The sequence below is a fragment of the Panthera onca genome, chromosome C1 (genome assembly GCF_046562875.1).
Source record: "Panthera onca isolate mPanOnc1 chromosome C1, mPanOnc1 haplotype 2, whole genome shotgun sequence".
In the NCBI taxonomy this organism is placed as follows: domain Eukaryota; kingdom Metazoa; phylum Chordata; class Mammalia; order Carnivora; family Felidae; genus Panthera; species Panthera onca.
Genome location: NC_138346.1, coordinates 212,426,552 through 212,448,976, shown reverse-complemented (window position 1 = coordinate 212,448,976; position 22,425 = coordinate 212,426,552). Strand labels below are relative to the sequence as shown.

Here is a 22,425-nt window from a genome sequence, read left to right as displayed (position 1 = left end):
TTATTTGATTTTTTTTAAGTTTATTTATTTATTTTGAGAGAGAGAGAGAGAGAGAGAGAGAGAGAGGGAGAGAGAATCCCAAGCAGGCTCTGTGACGTGAGTGCAGAGCCCTACGTGGGACTCCATCTCATGAACCGTGAGATCATGACCTGGGCCGAGATCAAGAGTCAGATGCTTAACCAGCTGAGCCACCCAGGCACCCCCGTAATGGATTTATTTGTTACAAAGAATGCAGATCCTAAGACAGAGGGTTTTGGCTTTCTTCTGTTTCTGCTTGTCCCTTGAAAAGAAAATGTTTCATTGTGGTTCCTAGGTGAAGTCCCACTGGTCACCAGGGGCTTCTATTAAATATTTGTCCAGGGATTAAATGGGATTCTAAATCCTGTTTATCATTTTGCTTGGACAGATTTCTTAGGCTGAGACTTTACTTAATGAACCTCTATGAGCGATGACAGAAGAATGCAGTATGGAACACATGCACAAACAATGAGAAAAATTGTTTTATAACCCAACCCATTTCACTAACAGAGTATAGACAAGGCGACTGCAGAGACGCTATACCACAGGCCCTGGGTTTCGGGGTGCCTGGTGGAGCCCCTTTCTCCTCAGCTCTCTCCTTAGATCATGGTTTGACTGCTGAAGAGGGCCGAAAGGAAACCGGCGTCCACAGAAGCGCTGCCTCACATTTCCCGAGCCTTTGTGCGTCTCCCTCCGTTGGGTTTTGCCGTTTGCCTGAAAGATGCCTTTTCTCCCCCAGTAAGATCTGCCTTGCTTTATGTCCCACGTTCTTAGGTGCATTCGCTCTCTCTCGTGCTGAATAAGACCACCAGTGAGCTGGCTAAAGCGAGTGTGTCCAAATTAGCGGCACACCTGGAAATGATTGGTAAGTGGGGAGAAATCGAACTTGCACAATCTGGTAAGAATTTGAACCTCCTCCTCCTCCTTTTCTCACAAATCTAATTGTCCTCACATGCAAATAAGGTGTGGAATCACTGGATTCCCGGTGTTGTTCCCGAATACTGGCTTATGGATCAGAATCATGTGGACAGCTTGTTAAAAATGCAGGTGTCTGGGACCCTGCCCCCCCACCTCCCGCTACCAAAAATGTGATTCATTAGGTTGGGATGGAGTCCTGGCATCTATCCGTGTTTTTAACAAACTCTGTCTGGGGTGACTATATAATTTTTCTTTGTCCAAATTGGAACATTTTGAGAGTGAAAGGGGGCATTATTAGTAATTACACCTGGGAAACCGGGGAATAGGTTCCCTCTATTGCGTTGGTTGAGGGAGCCTTCGATAGGGCGCATGATTTCAGGCACGAGGATGTGGCAGAGCCGGCATTCTTTCCAACGGGACTGTGCAGGTAGAAGTTCTTAGTGGAACACAAGTGATCAGCCACGTCGAGTTCTAAATAGCAGAGGTTTATAAAGTGTGAGTAAAACACTCCTCCTTCCTTAATAGTGGAAGATCACAGAGCTCAAATGTTGATTCTGTAATAAAAATGGGAATGTCTTTTGGGGGGAGGAATGAACTGAAATGAGATTTCACGTCTGGTATAAGCTAATTTATAAAAGCTTGGAGGAGATAGGTCTTTAAAAATTGGGAGAAGCTTGGGTATTTTTGTTAGGTGACGAGAAGAGTCCAAAATAAGTTATGTGTCTTCACTTCATTGAGAGCTGAACTAGCATGCCAGATATAAACACCTAAGTCACGGCTTTGTGGTGCTAATTATGATGATAAAATTTGCTTTATGGAGGCAGCAGTTTGCAGTATCGCTTTTTATTATCCATACCATGTGAAGAATGAGTCATTGTAGGCGAACACCCCAGGTGTGCATGTTTTAACATCCTTCTTTATTCTTTTCCACCTTCAGGGGGTTTCACTCTTGTGACACCAGACTAGTTTTAAATCTTGTCTCCAGTGTCTGTCTCATTAATCGCACTTTTTTATTAAATCACACTGACACCCACTTAAATGCCTGAATAGCTGACATATCTGACGCTTCCTCCTTTATTCTCTTATCCATCGCGCGGTTGATAGACCTTATGCTGTTTCACTAATTTTAATTAGTGGTCTTCATCTCAGAAAGGATCCCGTTCTGTCTGTATTTAGAAATGTTGGGGCGCCTGGGTGGCTCAGTCGGTTGAGCATCCGACTTTGGCTCGGGTCATGATCTTGCGGTCCGTGGGTTCGAGCCCCGCGTCGGGCTCTGGGCTGATGGCTCAGAGCCTGGAGCCTGCTTCCGATTCTGTGTCTCCCTGTCTCTCTGCCCCTCCCCTGTTCATGCTCTGTCTCTCTCTGTCTCAAAAATAACTAAACGTTAAAAAAAAAAAAAAATTAGATATGTTGTTTTTAGGGGCGCCTGGGTGGCTCAGTCAGTTAAGCGTCTGACTTTGGCTCAGGTCATGATCTCGCAGTCTGTGGGCCTGAGCCCTGTGTCAGGCTTTGTGCTGACAGCTTGGAGCCTGGAGCCTGCTTCGAATTCTGTGTCTCTTTCTCTCCTTCTGCCCCTTCCCTGCTCGCACTCTGTTTCTTTCTCTCAAAAATAAACATAAAAAAAAAAAAATTTAAAAAAATATTTTAAATGTTTATTTTTGAGAGAGAGAGAGAGAGAGCGAGAGCAAGTGAGCACACAAGCAAGGAGGGACAGAGAGAGAGGAAGACAGAGAATCCCAAGCAGCCTCCACACTGTCAGCACAGACCCCGATGTAGGGCTCGAACTCACGAACCGTGAGATGATGACCTGAGCCAAGACCAAGAGTTGGACGCTTACCTGACTGAGCCACCCAGGCGCCCCTGTATTTAGAAATGTTTTATCCTTTAATTTGTGTATGCATTTAATTTCTTTCCCTCATAAAGGTTCAAGTATGATATTGCTGTATTGTTTCAACCCCCTTTGGACTTCTGCATTGAGACTTTGAAATACTGTGTAAAATGTTTTTGGCGGGTGCATTGGAATATGAAAACTAGCCTTTGACATTTAATTTGATTAAATAGTGAAAAGTCTGAGGCATGTGTGGATCGGTTTTTGTTCTAGACATATTTAAGGTGTATGACAAAAAAAGATACATAGGCGTGTGTTCTATTTTTAACATCCCTAGATGGAGACCTGGCCTTGCAGGGAAGCATCGGGAGCCTGTCCCTAAGTGACCTTACAGCCCACGGAGAATTCTACAGAGAGCGGTTTACTACCAGTGGAGAAGAAGCACTCATTTTCCAAACTTTTAAGTAAAAATACCCATTTTTCTCGTTTGACATTTTGTCATATTTGTTGCTGTTTCAAATTCTTGTTGGCTAAACCAATAAAAGTTTAAAAAAGTTTTTACCATCTTAGGTAAAATTGATATGATCTGGTTGCAAGGAATCCTGATTTATAGTAAAATGGATCTTTGTTGAAGTGGGCTACTCAGTCCTCATAAACAGATGGTGTGTGATTGAAATAATTCTTTTTTTCTTTAAGATTTTTTTTTTTAAGTAATGTCCACACCCAACGTGGGGCTCAAACTCACAACCCCAAGATTGAGAGTCACATGCTCTACTAACTGAGCCAGCCAGACACCCTGAAATAATTCTGAATATTAAAAAGCCTGGGATCTCACTGGCTTGTTATGTGACCTTAGGCAAGTCACTTAATCTCCACGAATCAGTTTTTCTATCTAAATATTGAGAAGATGAAGTTAGATCACTTTCCATCTCCCTTTCAACATTCTGGAATGATTTCAGCCTGAGAAAGTTGTTGAAGATATAGATGTTAAATTATATGATGCATTTTTTTCTCTATAAAAGTCTATATTGAATCTTTTCTTTCTTTTGTCCTTTTTTTTTTTTCTTTTGGTGTTTATTTTTAAGCGAGAAAGAGAGAGCATACCATGCCCATTAAATTGAAAACCATTCATAAAAGTTTCCTAATTTGTCTTGGAATGCACATGGTAAACCTCTTTGGCCCACATTTCACTGAAGTAAACAGACTTCTTTCTGCTTCCAGGAGACTGTTTTCCCCAGAAACACCGATTGCATTGCCTAATTTTTTCTTTCCCCATAGTTTCATGACCTTATTTTTGTACCTTTTGAGTCCATATTGTTACAATCTTTGAGGAGGAATAATCCCCTTTCCCTAAAGGCAGGGAAAGGGGCCCCGGTGGAACCACAGGTGGCTTCTGCGTGAGTTCTGGAATCAAGAGTTTAACACCAGAGCTGCCTACCTGTTCATGGCCTTGGTCATCATACCAGACTCTCATTTAACATCCTCAACACATTGTGGCAGCTTAGAGAGGGAGTGATTACTGGAGTTTGCTTTGTCAAACCTGATTGCAGATTCGCATTCTCATAGTTAAAGCTGTTTGCTAGGAGAATCCCTGACTGAGCCTGTTTTCTTCCAATACTAACTTGTATCTTGCTGTCTCTTATTCCCAGATATGGACGGCCCGACCCTCTGCTCCGGAGGGAACACGACATTCGAGTGAGCCTCCAGATGGCCTCCGTCCAGTATGTGCACACGCAGCGTTTTCAGGCGGAGGTGGTGGCCTTCATTCAGCATTTCACTCAGCTGCAAGATGTCTTAGGACGCCAGCGAGCTGCTATTGAGGGGCAGACGGTAGGAAGGCTCATTTCTCCACGTTGCTTTTCCAGTTTGACCGATCGATAGAACTTTTAAGCCTCTAGAGAGAAGTCTGGAAAATTTCACTGAAAAAAGGGAAGGTATTTGGGTCATTTTATGCTTTCTAGTGTCCTCCATGCAGCCGATTGTCTACAGAAATCTCACTGTAATTGGAGAGCTTATATTTCTTTAGCAAGGTACCGTGTTTTAATGACTTTTAAGGCTTAGCTTAAGCGTCCTCTAAAGAAGATAAACAAAATTTATGGCTAACACTTAAGACTCCTGGTCCCTTTTAGTACTTTAGTTGGGATACTTCTCTTGGAAAGTGTTTCCAAAGAACATATCTGTTACATGAAGAGAGTTTTTTTCTCAACGAGATTAGAGGTTCCCAGCTTCTGAGTTCATAGTTCTCTTAGTGTCTCGGAAATATTTTCGCTGCACGTCCTAAGCCAAAAGACACACCAAATGGTCTTTGCATTTAAAAAATAATTAAGTCTAAACAACTTAGTAAGTACGCATGTCCTAACAACTTAGTAGCTACTTAAAAAAATAACACGTAAGTGAAAGACTAATATTTTTATTTCATTCGTAGATAAATTACTTGTTAGTAGGGATGGACGTGCCCCTTGGGCACGTGCAGCTTCTCAGACTTGGAACCAGGCTGAACATGGCAGCCTTCATTTCCTGTCCCACATCCTTTGTCTCGTGGCACTGGCTTTTTATCACAGCAAGTGCTGAAGACCCAGCTTTGTAAAGATGTGACATAATAGAAAGGAATCTAGCATGATCTAATGCTGAATGTGAACTAACTCAGTCTAGTATGTGCAGTGTCCAACAGATGATGTGTTTCCCTGAAAAATTTTAAACGCCCTGGCAAGTGCACATGGGACTGTGTGGCAGCATCTTATGGTGTCTTGGCGTAGAGTTTGGGCACCGCAGAACATGATTATAATGTAGTCCTTTGTAAAACTTTGTTTATTTATTATTTTTAAAAAATTATTTTTTTACTTTGAGAGAGAGAGAGCGAGAGCATGTGTGCGAGTGGGGGAGGGGCAGAGAGAAGGAGAGAGAGAATCCCAAGCAGGCTCTGTGTTGTCAGCACAGAGCCTGACGCCCAGCCCGATGCCACAAATTGTGAGATCACGACCTGAGCCGAAAGCAAGAGTCAGACACTTAACCAACTGAGAGCCACCCAGGTGCCCCAAAACTTATGTATTTTTTGAACTTCATTAGGTCAAAGATTATAATTAAATAAATAGATACTATCTTCATAGTGACAACATTTAAAATTTTTTATTTCGTTATTTTTGTTATTTTTTAATTTTATTTTTAAAAATTTTCTTTAGATCCAAGTTAGCTAACCTACAGTGTAATAATGGTTTCAGGAGTAGAATTTAGTGATTCATCACCTACAAAGAATACCCAGTGCTCATCCCAGTGAGTGCCCTCCTTAATGCCCATAACCCATTTAGCCCATCCCCCCACTCAGTACCCCTCCAGCAACCCTCAGTTTGTTCTCTGTATTTAAGAGTCTCCTATGGTTTGCCTCCTTCTCTGTTTTTATTTTTCCTTCCCTTCCCCTGTCTTCATCTGTTTTGTTTCTTAAATTCCACGAGTAAAAATCATGTAATATTTATTTTTGTCTATTTTGCTTAGCATAATACACTTTAGTTCCATCCACATTGTTGCAAATGGCAAGATTTCATTCTTTTTCATCGCTGAGTAATATTCCATTGTGTGTGTGTGTGTGTGTGTGTGTGTGTGTGTGTGTGTGTGTATGTATTTGGGCTCTTTCCATAATTTGGCTATTGTTAATAGTGCTTCTCTAAACATTGGGGCATATGTGTCCCTTCGAATCAGCAGTTTTGTATCCTTTGGGTAAATACCTAGTAGTGCAATTGCTGGGTCGTAGGGTGGCTCTACCTTTAATTTTTCGAGGAACCTCCATACTGTTCTCCAGAGCGGCTGCATCCGTTTGCATTCTCACCAACAGCACGAAGTGTTCCCTTTTCTCCGCATCCTCGCCAGCATCTATTGTTTCCTGAGTTGTTAATTTAAACAAATTTTTATTTTAAAGGGGCGCCTGGGTGGCTTAGTCGGTTAAGCGTCCAACTCTTGATTTTAGCTCAGGCCATGATCTCGTGTTTCATGAGTTCCAGTCCCTCATTGGGCTCTCTGCTGTCAGTGTCGAACCTGCTTCAGATCTTCTGTCCCCCCCCCCTCCCCCCCCCCCCCCCCGCCGCCCCGTCCTTCCCCTGCTCGAACTCTCTCTCGCTTTCTGTCACAAATAAACATTAAAAAATTTTTTAAATTATTTAAATTTTTTGAATATGTTACATATTGACTTAGTACAGAATCAAAGTAAAAGGACATTTGGAGAAAAGTCTCCTTCTCAATTACTTTTCCTCAACCACTCAGTTTTTCTCCCTGGAAACAGTGTATCTTTGAGAGAATATATATTTTTTAAAAATACAAAAGCACAGTCAACATGTAGAGAATGTGGAAAAAAAGAATCAGTTTTACCAAGGTACACCCGAGGTATGTTTTAATCTGTTTTCATTGTTTTCTCATTTCTCCCTGTGCATGTTTCCATGATTGTAATCAGAGTGTATAACCTTTCTCCCCCTCTCTTTAGAAACTTTTAAAACAGATTTGTTATTTGACACACCTAAAAGAATATCTGTAGCATGTAAGTTTCAAAGTATAATAAAATGAACCTTCATGACCTGCCACCAAAATAAAAATGAAAACATTGCTAACGTTGTACATGTTCCTTCCCCATCTCACTCCTCTGTCAACTCCTTAGGTAACTGCTCTCCTGATTCTTGGATCTTCTAGTCCCTTTAAAAAAAAAAGTTTCCATATAATATCTTTTGTTTCATTTGTTTTGATCTTTATAAAAATGGTATTAAGCTGTATTTAATGTTCTGTGACTTGCTTTTTTTTTCATTTTCTTATTTATTTATTTATTTATTTATTTATTTATTTATTTATTTTTAAAGTTTGAGAGAGCTAAAGTGTGGGGGGGAGGGGCACAGAGAGAGAGCGAGAGAGAGAGAAGATCCCAAGCAGGCTCCGCACATCAGTGCAGAGCCTGATGTGGGGCTCGAACTAACGAACTGTGTGATCGTGACCTGAATCCAAGTCAGACGCTTAACCGACTGAACCGCCCAGGTGCCCCGTTTTTTCATTTTCATATTGTCATTTAGTTAGATACATTCGAGTTGTTACACGGTTGTTTAATTTCACTGTTGTATTTCGTTTTGTGGAGCACAGATTTATCCATTTTCCTGTTGAATATGTGGGTTGTTTATGGTGTTTTGCTGTCGTGTGCAACGTTTCTTGGTGCACATGTGAAAGAATTTCTCGGAGATACTTAGGAGCGGGTTACTGGGCCACGGGGTACACACGTGTTTATCTTTACAAGATAGTGCCAGATTGTTTTCCTAGACAATTCTACATTCCCACTGGCAATGTGTAAGGATTCCTTTTAATTCATATCCTTGTCAACACTTGTGAACCTCTTTATTTTGGGTCAATAATGGCGTAAAATGACATTATGGCATATATGACCAGCTTAGGCTTTTTATTTTATTTTTTTATTTTTCTTTTCTCTTTCTCTCGCTCTGTCTTTTTTTTTAAGAACACAAGTGGGGGAGGGGGTGGGGTTGGGAGGAGAGAGAGTGAGAGAGAATCTTGAGCAGGCTCCGTGCTCAGCGAGGAGCCAGACCTGGGGCTTAATCCCATGAGCCTGGGATCATGACCTGAGGTGAAATCAAAAGTTGGACGCTAAACTGACTGTGCCACCCACGCGTCCCTTATTTTTTATTTTCTAGATAATTAAAAACACTTTAATTCCACCTACGTATGCTTTTTAAAAAAGCGTTTGAAGGAGGAATAGCATACAGTACATACATGTAATGTAACATAAAGTGTGTCAGTTTTATGCATACACTTTTGGAAGCCAGCATGTTAACCTTTTTCATAATCTGTTTCCATTTTGCTTTGCATTTTTCATAGCAGTCCTATTTAATAACTGTATGACCCATCAAGTCAGTTTACTTAACCGTGTCCCTGTTTTTTAACATTTAAATTGTTGCCAGTGTTTCATTCTTTATGAGTTATGGTTCTGTGAACAGCTTTGTGCGCATATTTTTTCTTCATTTTTTGAAGTATTTTTACAGTATTGAATCCTGTAAGTGATATTGTTTGGTCAAAGCCATGAACGTTTTTGTGGCTCTCAATATGATACTTCTAATAAACGTTGTCTATTACGTACCCTTACAACGATTACTTTCACCTGTGTGGTTTAAGCAGCAGTGAGTTATTGTGAAGACTCAGTAGGGCTAGGAAATGACACTGTACGTTAGTGTGTCATTGGGTTTCACTTCTGGGATAAGTAGGAATTAAACAGGTAAGTGAAGTTTTTGTTATATCGAGATATGGAAGACAAGCAGTCGGTCAGGAGACCTTTAAGGCGTGAGAGTCTGTCTTGAACAGTTGTGGGCTCTGAAGGAAAACTGATCTGCTCAAGGATCTTTAATCCTAATTGTTTGAATTACTTAGGTTTAGGATTTGGCATTGCTTAGATTCATGGAGAGAGCTAAAGACCTGCTACTAAGCTTGAGGCTAATTGGAAATTTAAATTCCTTTCTCCTGATTGTACTGGTGACAGGTAGTGTCCTCTACCTTTGGCTTGTAGCTTGCTTTTCTTTCTTTCTTTCTTTTTTTTTTTTTTTTTCTTTTTAAGTTTATTTATTTATTTTCAAGGGGGAGAGGGGCAGAGAGAGGTGGAGACAGAATCCTAAGCAGGCTCTGTGCTGTCAGTGCAGAGCCCAACACGGGGCTCAAACCCACGAACTGTGAGATCACGACCTGAGCCGAAATCAAGAGTTGGTTGCTTAACCAACTGAGCCACCCAGGAGGCCCTGTAGCTGGACTTTTATTCCTGTGTTTTCCTGTGTATGTAAATAACGATCTAGTAGAACTTTACAGTTCTTTTTAACCTTGATGTTTGCAGTTTTAAGAGCATCATACACCTTTTTTTGGGCCAAATATAAATTGTTTCCTTTATTTTTTACACTAGGAGTGTGATGTAGTTTTCCTGTGTCTTCTGCTTTATATGTTGTTTCTTTTATTCTAAACTAATGTATTCACTGAGCAACCGGGAGTGCAGATTTTTGGTGGAGCTCAGATGGGGTGTTGCAATTCTGAAATCTTGGGACAGCAGTCTGGAACCTGGGTGTCGCCACTATGAAGCTGTGTCACCGGTGGCGAGTTATTTTTCTTGCTATTCTTCTTTGGACTCAGGTATAGGAGGAAAACGGAGATACCACAAATAAGCATGCTGTCCATTTGTTAAATAGTACATTAATGATGCTTTGGAGTTCTCAGAGTGCTTTCCTATATGCTATTTGGTCCTTATGACAAGCTTGTTTGTTCAGTTGTTTGAATTATTTAGTGAATGTTTATTGACAGATGTCGCGTCGTACAATGTCAGGTAGCGGGAACATAATGGAAAACGAGAGAGACAAGGTCATTGCCCTAATGGAGCTTCTGTTTTAGTGAGCTGAGACAAACCAGACAAAAACAGAATTAGCTGGGATTATAGCCAGTGAGGGAGTGGTGGGCAGGCGTGTTATTGCCGTTTTATCCACGAGGAAGCAGAAATTCTTAGCTCTGCTTGCCCGGAACTCTGGCTGTGTCACAGTTCCGCTCTTCCCACTAAATAATGTGCGACTATTAAGGCATGTTAACAAAGGAAGTGCCGTGCAGTGTGCGAGCAATAGTTTATTCGTTTTGAACCTGCCCCTGAATACATTGAACTTTATAAAATATAGCTGCGTGTGTACGTGTGTGTAGAAACCGGGACTCAGAGGGTACGGGGTTGCCGTGTGAGTAGTATATAGCCCCTCGACAAGGGCTTGAGTGTCTTGGGTGTGTGGTGTCATTTGATCCTCGAGATGGCTCTTAAGGGAGGGCCCATTCCTCCCATTTTGTAGGTAAGGGAAGTGAGACCCAGAGCCCTCACCAGTTCCCCAGGCTGCCAAACTACTAAGTGGCCAGGGTGGGGATTCCAGCTCAGGTAGTCAGGCCTCAGGATTCCCATTCTGAATTCCTCCACTAAACTGCCAGAATGGTACCAGTATTTATCTCGGGAGGTGAGGTGATGGATGATACCAGATTTCTTCTGTTCATTTGGCTTTCCTGTCTACATTTGCTACAGTGAAGACGAGTAATTTGTAATTTTATAATTTACTTAAAAAACAAAGCAAACAGGCAGTAGTCATGGGTTGATAGACAGTACCAACAATTCATGTACAGTTAGAAAGGGAAGACAGTATTTACTGCGTTGTAAATTCCCCTGACTTGTTTATGTGCTTAACACCCAAGAAAGGAGAGCTTTTTATATTATGAGGGCTATATTTTTCTTTTTAAAAAGTAGTGTTTCTCATAGGTGACGAAAAACAATAAAAATAGGAATAAGTGGAAAATTAAGACTGTCTTGTTCTATTTTGTAATCTATACTTTTCCCTGACCAATGTATGAGAAACATTTCATTATATTAGCGTCCCCCGATCCCTCCCTGCATCTTGCCAACCATTGGCCAGCTTTCTGTTATAATAGTTTTGCCTTTTTTTTTTTTTTTTTAGAATTTTCTATAAATGAAATCTTCTAGCATGGCTGACTGTATCTGGCTTTTCTCACTTAGCATAATGCTGGTTGAAATCCATCTGTATTGTTGCAAATAGCAGCAGTGTGATTTCTTTTTATTGCTGAGTAGTATTCTGTTCTTTGTAATAAAATTTGTTCATCCATTCACCCACTTGGTGGACATTTCGGTAGTTTCCAGTTTTTGGCTATTCTGAATAAAACTGCCGTGAACATTTGCATTGAAATCTTTGTGTGAACATATGTTTCTCTTAAGTAAATATCTAAGATGAATTGCTGCTTCATGTAACTATGTGTTTAACATCATAAGGAACTGTCTTCATAATTGTTTTGGCACCTGGCTGGCTCAGTCAGTATAGCACGTGATTCTTGATCCCAGATTGTGAGTTCGAGCCCCACATTGGGTCTGGAGCCTACTTTAAAATAGAAACCATTCCTTAAAATAAAAAAGTTTAGAAAAGAATTGTGGCTATTCCAGATTCTTTGCTTTTTCATGTGGATTTTAGAAACAGCGTGTCAATTTCTACAATAAAGCCTGTTGAAATTTTGTTGGGGATTGTGTTGAATCTGTCGGTCAGCTTTCAGAGAATTGACATCTTCGTAGTGTTGAGTCTTTTGTTTCTTCAGTATGGCATGTTTCTCTGTTTATTTAGGTCTTCAGTTTCTCTTAGCAGTGTTTGTAGTTTTGAGTGTACTGATCTTATGTATCTTTTATTAAAAGACATTTCATATTTCTGATGCTATTATAAGTGATATTTTAAAAATGTCAATTTCTAGTTCTTTGTTGACTGTACAGAGAAATACAATTGATTTTTATACATTGACCTTGCATTCTGCAACTTTGCCAGATATACTTACCAGTTCCAGTTACTTTTTTGTAGATTCTTTAGGATTTTTTACATAGATAGTCATGTTGTCTGTGAATAGAGTTTTACTTTGTCCTTTTCAATCTGTATGCCTTTCAACTCTTTTTCTTCCCTACGGCACTGACAAGGGCTTCCAGTATAGTGTCAAACAGAAGGGGTAAGAGCAGACACCCCTGACTTGTGTCTAATCTTAGGGTAACAGTGTTCAGTTTTCCAGGGGTTGGCAGACTATGGCCTGTGAGAATATACACATAAACACATGCATACATAAAGTTGTGTTGGAATACAGCCACCGTCATTCATTTACTTACCGTCTATGGATACTTTTACCGTTTTCTTGATCTGTCCACTTCATCTAAATTGTCAGTTTGTTGGCGTGAAGCTGTTCATAGGTTCCCTTATCTTTCAAAGATTTTTTTTCTTTTAAATGTTTATTTATTTTTGAGAGAGAGAGAAAAAGAGAGAGAGTGAGCTGGGGAGGGGCAGAAAGAGGAGGGAGACAGGATCCGAAGCAGGTTCTGCGCTGGCAGCAGAGAGCCCGACCCGGTACTTGAATTCACAAACCCTAGAATCATGGCCTGAGCCGGTCCGATGCTTAACGGACTGAGCCACCCAGGTGCCCTGTTCCCTTATCATTTTAGTATTTGTAAGTTCTGTAGCAATGTCCCGCACTCCTTCCTGACAGTGATGAGTTTTGTTTTCTTCCTTTTTTTCTTGATTAATAGAGCTAGAGGTTTCTCACTTTTATCAGTCTTTTCAGATAGTTAACTTACCACCGAGAGGCCCGTGTTCTGGCCCAGCCACACCCTCGCCGAGTATGTTGTGCACTTGGGGAGAATGTATACTCTGTGGCTGTTGGGTGTTGTGTTGTGTAAGTGTTTAATTGATTTTTTTTTTAATTTTTTTTTTTTAACGTTTATTTATTTTTGAGACAGAGAGAGAGCATGAACGGGGGAGGGGCAGAGAGAGAGGGAGACACAGAATCGGAAGCAGGCTCCAGGCTCTGAGCCATCAGCCCAGAGCCCGACACGGGGCTCGAACTCACGGACCGTGAGATCGTGACCTGAGCTGAAGTCGGATGCTCAACCGACGGAGCCACCCAGGCGCCCCAGTGTTTAATTGATTTTTAAAATTATTTTTCTCTTTTCTAAATAACTGATTTCTGCCTTACATTATTTTCTTCCTTCTACTTAGCTTCGTTTTGCTTTTCCTTTTTCTAGCTTCTTACAATAGAGGCTTTGATCACTGATTTTAATCTTTATTCTTTTATATAAAATAAACATTTAAGGGCCACCTGGGTGGCTCAGTGGGTTGAGTGTCCAACTTCAGCTCAGGTCATGATTTTACAGACCATGGGTTTGAGCCCCGCATGGGGCTCTGTGCTGTGGATTCTTTGTCTCCCTCTCTCTGCCCCTCCCCCACTTGCATGCACGCGTGCACTCTCTCCATCTCTCTCAAAAAGAAATAAACATTAAACATATTTTAATAAAAAAAGAGTAAATAAAGTAAACATTTAAGAAGTGCCTCGGTGGCTCAGTCTGTTAAGTGTCTGACTTCAGCTCAGGTCATGATCTCACAGGTCATGAGTTTGAACCCTGATACAGCATCAGGGTTGCACTGTCAGCACAGAGCCCACTTCGGATCTTCTGTCCCCCTTTCTCTCTGCCCCTCCCATGCTCTCTCTCTCTCAAAGATAAATAAACATTAAAGAGAAAAAATAAAATAAGCATTTAATACATTTTTCTCTACTGTTTTAAGTGCATACTACCATTTTTTTTTACCATTTTGCATGTATGTTTTATTTTGATAAAAAGTTTATTTAAAAAATAAATTTAAATTATATAAAATTAAAATTTTTAAATAAACCTTCTAAGAAGTTGTCTGGTTTAAAACAATTACAAGAGATAACTGAAAAGATAAATGTAATGATATGAAAATAAGAGCTATTTTGCTAAATAATTTTCAGAACATTAATTAATTGGCCAGTGAAAGTATATCAAGGAAAATACATCACAGATTTTAAATTAGAAGAAATAAGTAGATCTCGAATCCTTTGCATAAATTTTTTTTTTGCTGTTGTTATTCACCTGTTTTCTTTTTTCTTTTTTTTTGTTTTTACATATAACAGCCAGTGCTCATCCCAACAAGTGCCCTCCTTAATGCCCATCACCCATTTAGCCCATCCCCCTCCCCAACACCCCACCAGCTACCCGCAGTTTGTTCTCTGTATTTAAGAGTCTCTTATGGTTTGTCTCCCTGTTTTTATCTTACTTTTGCTTCCTTTCCCCTATGTTCATCTGTTTTGTTTCTTAAATTCCACATACAAGTGAAATCATACATTTGTCTTTCTCTGACTGACTTATTTTGCTTAGCATAATACACTCTAGCTCCATGCACATTGTTGCAAATGTCAAGATTTCGTTCTTTTTCATCACTGAGTAATATTCCATTGAATATATACCACATCTTCTTTATCCATCTGTCGATGGACATTTGCATCCCACAAGTTTTAATATACATGCTTTCCTTATTTTGGCAGTTAGGCCAAAATATTTTCCTATTTCCCTTGTGATTTCTTCTTTTAACCTTGGGTTATTAAAAAGTGCATAGTCATTAAAAAGTGCATAGTCTTATTTCCAAATACTTACCAGTTTTCCATTCCCTTGTTACTGATTGCTAGTGTAACTCCATGGTGCTCGTATAATATGCTCTGTGCGATTTCGGTTGTTTTAGAATTGTGAATTCATGAAGGTTTTGGGAACCGGAGGCTATTTGATTGTAAAATTAGGGCATTGACTGAGCCTCTGAGTCAATTTTCCTTCTTCTTTCAGGTGAGAGATCAAGCCCAGCGCTGTTCACGGGTTCTCCTGGATATTGAGGCGGGTGCTCCTGTTCTCCTTATCCCCGAAAGTTCCAGATCAAATAATCTAATTGTAGCAAATTTGGGGAAGCTGAAAGTCAAGAACAAGTTTCTCTTTGCTGGTTTTCCCGGGACCTTTTCCTTGCAGGATAAGGTGAGTGATCAGTATCCATTCCCTTTTTAGTTCAACTCGTGTTTGAAGGTTTCATATGTTGTCATAAGATGACTCATAACTGCTGTTACTTTTGTAGTATAGGTGGCTTGAACAATTTTTGGGACATTTTATTGATATTTCAGTTAGCCTTTTAATAGAGATAGTGTAAATTCTAACCTTTACCAATTGTATGCAGTAACTTACTTTAGCAAACAAATCAACAGAACCGATTTTCCATTTCTGTAATGCTTTTTTAACAGGCTGGTCTTATAAATAACTTTTCACACCACCTGCCTTTTTTCAGAGGATGGGTTTTGGCCCATGATTTATTGGAAGCTGTTTAAGAATATCATCATAATAAAAGCTTGTACAGTATATGACTTTACAGTTTAAAACTACTTTGGTAGCGCTTAACTTATTTCTTATGACAGTGTTTAGAGTTAATCAGGATAAAAGATTGTTGTTGTTTTCATTTTATGTTTGGGACAATTTGGACTCATTGAGAATAAATGACAAAAATGAGAACATGCAGTAAATCCCAGACTTAGTGCTGGAGGTGGTCTGATGAGCTCCTCCTGCCCATTTCTGCAGTTGAGGAGACTCACGCTGCCCAAACTGGGGACAAGGTCTTGTTCTAGATGTGTGTGTTGATGAAACCTTGCTGGTTTCTAGGGCAGCTTTGCAGTATATTTGCTTATTAAGTACAAATTCATTTCGCTTGTCAGAGAAGCACTTACTGAAATTCCCAACTAGTTGTGCCCATCTTTAGTGTAACAGCTGATAACATGGGGAGAGAGCCTTTGAAGGAGGAGATACATAAATTTCATTATAAGCTCTTACGATTGCCGGTAACAGCAATAAATAGCCGATGTTCATTTTGTTTTTTATTTATTTATTTATTTATTTTTATTTTTTTAATATATGAAATTTACTGTCCAATTTTGTTTCCATACAACACCCAGTGCTCATCCCAAAAGGTGCCTTCCTCAATACCCATCACCCACCCTCCCCTCCCTCCCACCCCCCATCAACCCTCAGTTTGTTCTCAGTTTTTAACAGTCTCTTATGCTTTGGCTCTCTCCCACTCTAACCTCTTTTTTTTTTTTTTTTTTTCCTTCCCCTCCCCCATGGGTTTCTGTTACGTTTCTCAGGAACGATGTTCATTTTGAATACTTCTTACACATCACCCAGTGCTAAGCTCTTTATGTATTTGTCTATTTTTTTCTCCTTAGCAACCTAAGGGGTATCTAGTTTTATTAACCCCCTTTTTCAAGATTAAGGTCATTTATTTTGGATAATATAGCTAGTCAGAAGTACAGTGTGGGCCTCAGACTTGCTATGGCTGCCTTCTCTATGCCATTGCTTTAAACTGATCACCTTCACAGACCTTCCGGTCACATCTCTGTGGGGAGGGTAAACTGGAGGAGGATGTGTCCTCTTGGCCCTTTCCTGCAGAGCCGTAGCTCTTTTGAATTTTCTAAAGGGTGTGACACAATTCATTAGAATAATTTAGACGGAAGAAATCCGATGATTATTACAGAAAAGATATAAATATGAGCAGTTACTGTTTGCCTCTCTAGGTATAGAAAGAAAAGAAAATGAAAAAGTGTGATTAGGGTGCTAGTTCTTACCAGGACTTCGCCAAGGACCTCAGCTCTGTTTGGAAGGCAACCAGAGACTTTATTTGTTGGTGATGCCTAAATGCAAATAATGTTACTATTTTCAAGTTACTGTCTCCATGTTTTCTTTCATTTGTTTTACTTCCCATCCATTTATTCTTTTTTTAAACAATTTTTTAAAGTTTATTTATTTGTTCTGATAGAGACTGTGCAAGTTGGGGAGGGGCAGAGAAAGAGGGAGAGAGAATCCCAAGCAGACTGTGCACTGTCAGCGCAGAGCCCGACATCGGGCTTGAACCCACGAAACCGTGAGATCATGACCTGAGTCGAAACTAAGAGTTGGACCCTTAACTGACTGAACCACCCAGTCACCTCCATTTACTCACTCTTACTGACCTACACATGCTGAGCTGAAAATGTTTGATGCAGAGAGAGGGAGTGGGTAGAGCAGGAAGGGTGCAGACCGCCAGCGAGAACATAGCAGCCATAAGTGCGTGTTCAGACCAGAGGGAAGGTGTTTGGACAAAGGGTCCGGTCTTCCAGATGTCCCCTCACTTGCAGTCGCTCAGAGAAACCGGATTCAGTGATCAGAGCAGAGGGTGGTGCCAGAACGACAGCGTCCAGCATTGGAGGGCACAGTGCCACCAGGTGTATCTTGTAGCTTCGGAGACCAGCCTTGAGCCAGAGCTGATGATTGAGAACTTGCTCGCTCACCTCGCTGTAGGAAGGAAGCCCCTCCTGTTGGGATGATGCGCCTTCCTGCCAGAGGCTGCTTTGATTGGGAGAAGTAGACTTTCACTTGGGTACGTTTTTTAAGAGCACAAAAGTGAAATTAGCCTGCGGTCTTTCATGGCAGGCTTAGTAGAAGAGAACTAGTAACCTTGGTCTTAAGGAAGAAAGTCTGTTTCCACAGTCAAGAGATAAGCATTTTGCTGTTCACTGACCAGAGTCTTAACATAAAAGATCCATTTGTAAAAAGAAAGATGGGTAACTGTTTCTAAAATTTCTCACTCGCTTGCCGTGGATGTGCGGTATTTATAGTTAACGTGACTAGATAATGAACAAACGTATCAGAACTTTTGTTTGCACGTGAAGTTTGTCCCCACTGTCACCTTGGGACACTTTGTTCCAACACCTTGCTCCAGCTCTGCTGTCATCCCTGCCGAGGGAGAGCCGAATCCCTCCTTGGGGGCGGTCTTCTGAGCCGATAGTTAAGTTCTTCAGTATGTATTTGTTTGTGGGAAGTCTTTTTTTTGAGGACTTAGTTTTTTAGGAAGGGATCAGCTGGAACCAGAATGGGTGATCAGGTTCAATAATACCATTTTTGTTTCTCTACCCTTCCTGCAAAGATAAAGGACCGATGTTCTACATCGGTTATATCTACGTACGGGCTCGTGAGCTAACTCGGCAGTTAGCTCCTAAAGAATTGCCAAAACATTTGAAGAAATTGTTGCACGTGAGTCTCTCTTGTTAAGTAAGGCAAATAACAGCACACAGTTTATAGCATTTTAATGAAAAACTTGTCCTGTATTTGTTTTTGAGGATTTGATTTTAAGTGGCAGTGCATACAAGGATCGCTTTTTCTTCAAGGTATTAATCTACTCTTTTGCTTACTGTTTATTCTGAAAAACCTTATGGGATTCAGCAGTCAATCCACATTCATATGCTCGGAGCAGAAAACTTCCAAAAATTCACTTTTTAAAGCACCTCATTATTTGGGAAAGCCTGATTATCAGTTTTTTGTCCCTTTCCCGAATCACTTTCCCCCTGTGTAGAGAAGGCCTTCTTAAGGACCAATAAAAGAAATTTCTTTCTTTTTTTTTCCCCCCCTAGGTAGTAATTTCTTGATGATCTTATTTCCTTAAATCCTAGAGAAGCTTTACCTTGTTACATGCCAGTGATCTGTAGAATTCCATAAGGGCTGCTTGGAGTGTGTCACTGGGTAAAGTGTTTGTAATCAGATCAATACCTCTGTGGATCTTTACCTCTCCACAGGCTCAATTGATCGAGGCCTAGATGAAGCGAAGAATTACTTTCTTCATCAGAAATCACGTTGCGTTTCCATTTTCCCTTTAGTGTATTTGCACGGGTGAGGTTTGTCTAGTATGTGTTCTGGTGGTTAAAGAACAGGAAATAATCCTGAAACCGGAGCTCGCGGAAGGGTTATTTGCCTTTGAGTTCCACGACTTTGGTGCGTTTGAAATTGTTTTACACAAATCCATGTCTTCATGAATGCAGGCTTGGATTTTTTATGTATGCTTTTCCTCATTTTCCTCAACCACAGCTTGTGCTTAAACCATAATTTCTAAGTTAGCCTTTCAGAAGCTTTCAGTTAAGCTCCTCAAGCCATTGATTTATTTAAACTATATAGACTGTGTAGAGATAAATCTAATGAAAGAGCAACGACTGTCCTAGAGTTTAAGTAAACTAAGCAACAGGGAAGGTTTTTAATGTCAAAATATTTTTTTAAATTTTTTTAATGTCTTATTTATTTTTGAGAGAGAGAGAGAGACAGAGTACGAGCAGGGGAGGGGCAGAGAGAGAAGGAGACACAGAATCCAAAGCAGGCTCCAGGCTCTGAGCTGCCAGCACAGAGCCCAACGTGGGGCTCAAACCCGTGAACCACGAGATCATGACCTGAGCCAAAGTTGGACGCTCAACTGACCGAGCCACCCAGGCGCCCCTTAATGTCGAAATATTTAAATAAGAGCATTTGCTTAGTAATTTGCCTTCAAAAAAAAATTGCAGAAAGTTAAGAACTGTTTTTTCTTTGTTTGTTTTTTTCCACTGTTACTTGTAATTACTACTCAAGATAACTGGGAAGGAGAACAGTATTATCATCCCCTTTTCAATGCTGAGAGGAATAAACATATAAGGCAGTACTAGCAAACCCATTCTTGCCCTCCCTGCAGCTCGCTTGTGAGAAGGGGTGAATGAATCGGAAGCCCTGCAGATAGGTAGCGCGGTGGCTTGGGGGAAAGCTTAAAAGTCAGTTATTGAATCATCTGGTGAAGATTTCTCCAGTTAGCAATGAACTGAAGGTACTCAGTGTGTAAAAAAAAGTATGTAGTGTTTTCAATAGAATTACAGAATTTATGTTACTCTGTGTTTGTCCTTGATTTTTATGCCCTCGAACAGAAACATAATAGGAATGGCCAACCTCCTATGTTCTCCATTTTGTTCTCATTTGCACAGTTACTCAAAGGGATGAGAGATGTAAACCTAGAAGGAGCGACTTCTAGAAAGTCCAGACACTCCCATGGCTTCATTCCATTGGAACCACATTGCTGTTAGATACATGTTCTTAGGATAAAGAGCTCCTCCCCTCCAGCGAAGCAACAACATATATGGCTGAGAGGTCTGCTTTCTCTGTGCTGTGTTTGACCTAAGGCTAAACCACCAACAGTTAGCATCTTAAGCCAAAAGATAATACATTCCTGCAAGATTGCTATAGTTTTCAACAGGTATTGAATTATAAGTAACACCTCTGCAAAGAATTACGTGTGGCAGGGAATGCCATGAGCCTCTTACTCCTTTCGTTTCTGGAAGCTGGAGGGTGCTTGGAAAGTGTCAGGTGTCATAGAGTCTTTGAAGAGCCCAGCGGCTGGAATAGGACTTCCAGGAGAGTAAAGATAAATAGTCACCCCTGTTCCTGTCTTCTAGTTTTATTTTGTTTCTTCCCAGGAGTCTGTGCCTTCAGCTTCCCCAACGGGTACCCCCAAACACAGTTTGAGGAAAACGACGAGTGCAGAGGACCCGAAGGGAACCCATTCCGAGGGGCTGTTTATGATGCCTCCTGCTGGAGTGAGTGCAGGCAGCCTGAGGAATGAGTCTGTGCCGAGTACCTCGGCCAAGCAGCAAGGACAGCAAGCCACACCCTCCACCGGCCGGGTTCCTGGTAGTCCTGGTAAGAGAGGAGAAAGGTGGGGAATTCACGGGACTGTGGCAGGTACCTGGGGGGTGGGGGGGTGGGGGGTGTGTGCATCAGAGATCGCGGGTCTTTTGTGATACTCTGATTTTGCTTTTGCTTTAGAAAGCTTAAGAATCTTAGGATGCAGATTTTAGCCCTGGGGTGACTTCTACAGTACAGTTCAGTCAGCAAGACACAGTGTGAATAAAGGGATTTAGATGGCCTCTCAGGACTTTTTCTTCTAGGTCAGGGTAGTTGACACAAGAAGATGATAGTATAGCTGGAACGATTCCTTAGACACATCCTTGCAAGTCACTGTCTGGACTTTATCCTTTTCCTACGTAAATATTATTCTGTTTAATTCTAAAAAACCCCCAGAGAACTCTTAAAAAATATTAGTGTGAATTAGGTAACAACAGATACTATAAGCAACAATTTTGCAAAGACATGAGCCATCCAGTTATTGGTGTTCTCTAGATTTTAAAAGTTAGTCATTCCAGGGGCGCCTGGGTGGCTCAGTTGGTTAAGCGTCCGACTTCGGCTCAGGTCGTGATCTCACGGTTTGTGAGTTCGAGCCCCACATCAGGCTCTGTCCTGACAGCTCAGAGCCTGGAGCCTCCTTTGGATTCTGTGTCTCGCTCTCTCACTGCCCCTCCCGTGCTCACGCTCTGTCTCTCTCTGTCTCAAAAATAAAAAAAACATTAAAAAAAACAAAAGAATTAGTCATTCCAGAGGAGAGCCTGGTTTTGGCCTTTTGGTTTTTATTAAAAATTTAATTTAATTTAATTTTTTTTTCCCATTTTAATTCCAGTATAGTTAACAGGCTTCTATTACTTTCAGGTGTATGGTATAGTGAGTCAGCATTTCCGTGCGTGGCCCTGTGCTCATCACAAGTGCCCTCCTTAATCCTCATCACCTCTTTCACTCATCCCCCCACCACCTCCCCTCTGGTAACCATCGGTTTGTTCTCTGTAGTTGAGTCTGTTTCTTATCTTGTCCCTCCCTCTCTCTCTTTCTTTTTCTTTTTTCCTTTGCTTGTTTGTCTCTTAAATTCCACATAGGAGTGAAATCTATGGTATTTGTCTTTCTCTGGCTGACTTACTTTACTTAGGTTAGCCAATACTCTGTACCTCCATCCATGTTGTCACAAATGGCAAGATTTCAATCTTTTTTTTATGGCCGAATAATATTCCATTGTTTATAGACCACCTCTTTAGCCATTCATCAGTTGGTGGATTCTTGGGCTATTTCCATAACTAGGCTATTGTAAATAATGCTGCTATAAAACTCGGGGTGCCTATATCCCTTTGAATTAGTGTCTTTGTGTTTTTTTGGGTAAATACCCAGTAGCAGGATTACTGGACCGTGGGGTAGTTTTATTTTTAACTTTTTGAGAGACCTCCGTACTGTCTTCTACAGTGGCTGCACCAGTTTGTATTCTACCAAGCTTGAGGGCTCCCCTTTCTCCACATCCTCGCCAACACCTGTTGTTTGTGTTTTTTAGTTTAGCCATTCTGACAGGTGTGAGGCGATATCTCATCGTGGTTCTGATTTGCATTTCCCTGATGATGAATGGTATTGAACATCTTTTCATGTGTCTGTTGGCCATGTGCATGTCTTGTTTGGAGAAATCTTTGCCCATTTTTTAATTGGGTTATTTGGGTTTTGTGGCTGTTGATTTGTAGAAGTTCTTTTTTTTTTTTTTTTCAAAAATTTTTTTTCAACGTTTTTTATTTATTTTTGGGAC

The 22,425-nt window shown here is 40.7% G+C and overlaps 1 protein-coding gene across 12 annotated transcripts in view; it reads left to right on the top strand.

Annotated features, from left to right (window-relative positions):
• Positions 1–22,425, top strand: part of VPS13D (vacuolar protein sorting 13 homolog D) — a 257,776-nt gene that overhangs the window by 46,028 nt on the left and 189,323 nt on the right. For all 12 annotated transcript variants that reach the window (XM_078452393.2, XM_078452389.2, XM_078452388.2 and 9 more), the window contains 5 exons: positions 793–883; positions 3,102–3,228; positions 4,414–4,594; positions 14,967–15,149; positions 20,453–20,675. In XM_078452393.2, the coding sequence (XP_078308519.2) occupies positions 793–883; positions 3,102–3,228; positions 4,414–4,594; positions 14,967–15,149; positions 20,453–20,675 (805 nt within the window). The remainder of the gene's footprint in view (positions 1–792; positions 884–3,101; positions 3,229–4,413; positions 4,595–14,966; positions 15,150–20,452; positions 20,676–22,425) is intronic.